Source organism: Ursus maritimus, unplaced genomic scaffold, assembly GCF_017311325.1.
Source record: "Ursus maritimus isolate PB19 unplaced genomic scaffold, ASM1731132v1 scaffold_22, whole genome shotgun sequence".
In the NCBI taxonomy this organism is placed as follows: domain Eukaryota; kingdom Metazoa; phylum Chordata; class Mammalia; order Carnivora; family Ursidae; genus Ursus; species Ursus maritimus.
The window spans coordinates 19,610,597-19,614,326 of NW_024424675.1; the positions used below are offsets into that span (position 1 = coordinate 19,610,597).

The 3,730-nt window shown below is 60.2% G+C and overlaps 2 protein-coding genes across 2 annotated transcripts; both read right to left on the minus strand.

Annotated features, from left to right (window-relative positions):
• Positions 1–791: 791 nt before the first annotated feature.
• TMEM239 (transmembrane protein 239) lies at positions 792–2,211 on the minus strand. Its single transcript, XM_040637828.1, has one exon. It carries the CDS (start codon positions 2,194–2,196, stop codon positions 1,738–1,740), a length of 459 nt encoding a protein of 152 aa, XP_040493762.1. The 5' UTR covers positions 2,197–2,211; the 3' UTR covers positions 792–1,737.
• Positions 2,212–2,958: 747 nt separating this feature from the next.
• CUNH20orf141 (chromosome unknown C20orf141 homolog) lies at positions 2,959–3,556 on the minus strand. The gene is made up of 2 exons (XM_008703287.1): positions 3,291–3,556; positions 2,959–3,196 (listed from the first exon to the last, which is right to left on the minus strand). Exons 1-2 carry the CDS (start codon positions 3,554–3,556, stop codon positions 2,959–2,961), a joined length of 504 nt encoding a protein of 167 aa, XP_008701509.1.
• Between the last annotated feature and the right edge of the window lie 174 nt (positions 3,557–3,730).

Consider the following 3,730-nt stretch of genomic DNA (forward strand, 5'->3'; position numbering starts at 1 on the left):
TGGGGAACATGAAGTTCAAGAAGGTTTAGCAATTTCCAGCAAGGCCATGGAGCTAGAAAGTAACAGTGCTGGGATTCAAACCCATCCTCAGCCAACAGCCCAGAGCCCGTGCTAACCAGGAGGCTTCACCACCCCCATGTCCTGCCTTGTCCTTACCACCAGGCCACATTTGAGGGAGAACCCCAAGGAAACGGGAAGGAAAGACAGTGCCTGAGGTTTGGGGCACTGACGCTGAAGACCTCTGACCAGTGGCCCACGTGGTTATGAAACTCCACAGCAAATGGGTTTTAGCAAAAATAAACTTAGGTTCTAGGGGCCGGTTCCCATGGCCTGTATGTTGAGGCGGCAAGAGAGAGGAACTTTGGTTCTAGGGCTTTAGGAGCAGAAGTTTTAGGGTTAGCTATCCAGTGGGGTCACGACTGGAAGACAGGAAGGGTCAGGAACTGGGTGGGAGTCCGGGGGGTGGGTCTGAGCTGTGGGTAGAGCTATCTACCATGGGCCTTACTTGGTAATAACAGGTCACTGTTGTTTGGAGAGTTAGCTGCTGTGTGAAGGGCCAGGATGCTGGGCATGAAGGGATTCCACCTTCCAGACCTTTCTGGAGCTGTGAGCAGCAGTCGGGACAGCTTTGGAAACCCACGGGCTCTGCTTTCTCCACTCACACAGCTGTCCAGGCGTCTCCTGGCGCCAGGCCGCAGCCCCAAGCATTTCACAATCAGGAGAGTTCAACATGTGCACGTTTCAAGATTTCATGTCACACGACCTTTTACATTTCGTCCACACCCATCCACCCCTGTTTACCATCAGAGGGCCAAAACTGTATGCATGACAGAGCATTTCTCTGACGGCCTAGGGAAGCTTCCTGCTCTTTCAACCAACCACCTTCAGGGTCAAAAGACCCTTTGAGCCCAAAGATTTTTCTCAGACTTCAATATAATATCTTACAGTTTTCCGGTCTTTACCTCACACATAGGTAGTATTGCCTTTGACTCGCAACAACCCCATGACAGGGGGTTCAAAAGAATTAATTGGCCATGGCCACACATTGTATAAGTGGGGAAATGGGACTTCTTGTTCATTCTTCCATCACAGACTTTAGGAATCTTAAAGTAGGTCTCCTCTGGGATCCTCACTACCCTAGCTGGCCCCCTTCCGAGACTTGGGGATGCTCACTGAGGCAGAAGGCAGGGAGTCTAGGGAGTGGGGGATGCCTGGGCAGAAAGGAGTGGGAGGTGAGTTGGTTGAGGTCTCATGGGGCTTCTGGCCAGCCCTCTCTCAGCTAGGTTCCTGTCAGTGGGCCCTTTCTAGAGCCTGGGGAAAGTGGGGGTTAGTGGAGGGAATGGCCAGTCCAGGGCTACCGAGCTAGAAGTTCTCAATGAGTCCGCAGCTGACACAGCTGAGCAGCTGCAAGAAAAAGGGAGCCCTAGTGGTGTCACTACACCCTGGTGGGAACTCTCGGTGGCTTGGCCAAGCGCTGCCCCGGCTCACCCTTCTGCCCTGCCCCTTCTTCTCAAAGCCCCTGATGCCCCGAGCCAAATACCTGTAGCATCGGCTTGAGGGGGTGGCCAGAGTTCAGGCCAGTCTACCTGGGCAGCTCTGGCCACATCACCCCTGGCCCGAGCAGTGCTGGGGACGGGGGTTCTGGGGCCTGCTGAAGCCACTGCCCTCCCCCTCCCTGGGGCCTCAGGCCCTAGGCCAGGGCTCAACAGACACAGGCAGCGGGATGGGGTTGCCCTTCTATTGCTCCAAGTCCTGGGTGTAGTCTGGGTGCGACATGGAAGTGAGGAGGCCCACGAGGCTCAGCAACGTGGAGAAAAGCAGCAGGAAAGAGGCGGTGAAGAGCAGGGCAGGGAGGGCGCTGAGCACCAGCAGCAGGACAGCGGGCAGCAGGTGGCGCCACGCTGCGGCCACGACAGGCCACAGGGAGCTCAGCAGGTAGGAGCCGGTGGTGAAGAGCGCGTGGCACAGCATCAGCGCCAGCAGCAGGTAGAAGACCCCCTCCAGCCCCCACAGCACACGCTGGAGGGGCTGCCGCCAGCCCGACGTGGCCCACCACTGGGCCCAGCTCCGAGGCACGTGGCACATGCACCAGCGCACCCAGTCCTGCCGCGTGATCCAGGCCGACCAGGGCACGGCCCGTTGCGGCCCCTCGCCGGCCCCGATGGCATCTGTGTCCACTTGCGGCTGCTGCGTCATGGCTGGTGCACCTGGGGAGAGGGCCGGGCCAGCTGCAGGAGCAGCCCTGGAGACGCCTGGGACCTCCGGGCAGGTGGGGGTGCAGGGGTCAGGAGGGTACCAGCGTGGGGGGGGGGGGCTGTAAGCTGAGGCTTGGGTCTTACCTCTGGGCAGAGCCACCTAAGTCATGTTGCTTCCTGCAGCACCCAGGATGGCCTAGCAGCCAGAGCGCAGCCCCCTCTCTCCCTTACCCACCCCCCGCCCTCCCCCGAGGATCCCCATTGTGACGCGGGTGGGGGTGGGGTCCAGCCAAGAGAGGAGTCACTGCTGGATGTGAAGCTCACCTGAATCCCTCTCCACGGACCCTCCAGGCTGGCAGCGGTGTCTGGTGAGTCCACAGATGCAGATTCTCGGGCTTTCTTATGGGAAGCCCTTTCTGTATCCCTGTTCCTCCCCTGCTAACTGATCTCCAGTCCCGTTCTGCTCCCCTGTAAGTCCTTCTGGACACTCATTCTCTAGAAACACAGAGGAGGCCAGATGGCCACCCCCAACTCACAAGCTCAGAGGCGACTGCCACATCCTGCCCTGGGCTCCCTGTCCCTTAGCTCGCCTTCTATTGCTGTCTTAGACTCAGACCCTGGTATCTGCTGCCCATATTGGGGGGCCAAATGTCCTCTGCAGTTCAGGCTGGAGATAAAGGGGAACCCTACTGCCTGCTCAACCCAGGATGGAGGAAAAGGCGATCTGGGGAAGCAGCACGGCCAGTGTATTTCTGGAGGGCACTCAGGCCCAAGGATGGAGGCAAAAAGCTAGGCCAAGCAGGGCCAAGGGCACGCCGCGGGCTCCCAGCAGCAGCCCCAGGCCCAGGAGCAGCAGTAGCAGGGCCTCCTGGGGGCTGAGTCGTCCCGTGACTGCCACTGTAGGCAGGAGTACAGCCCCCTGCTGTCTGGGACCCTCACCGGCCCCCTGACTCTGGCCTCCCGTGAGAAGTGTGTGCTGTGGCTGGCGGAGGCCTGCGGGCCTGTGGAGAGAGAGGGTGGCAGCTGGGCTTCGGGCAGTTGACCGCTTGCTCGCCTGCCTGCACCTGCCTGCCTGCCAGCCTGCTGCACACTTACCAGTGGAGCAGGTCGAAGGCCAGGAAGCTGACCAGTAGCAACAGCAGCAGCGAGGCTGGGCCGGCCGTGGAAAAGACTGTGCGGATTGTCAGCCCCAGTGCCCCCAGCCCGAGGACACCGTCCCAGAGCTGGGTGGTGCTAGAGCTCCAGGGGGACATACATGGACCCACTGGACTACGGGACCCCTCCCCAGCACCCAGGCCTCTGGGAGGGACTGGGATAGGATAAGCAAGGGCTTTGGGCCTGGGTAAGCAGAGCTGGGTCATGGAGGGAGGTGGAGGTGACAGGAAGGACTAGTGTTGGGAGGGAATGGGGGTGGGTGGGTGTGTGGGAGGGGGCGAGGCCCTGGCAGACACTCAAGAGTGAGCTCCGTGGGAATCTCCCCCTCCCCACACACCCACCCGCCACACCCTCCTCACCCCCCCCCTTCAGTCAGCCGT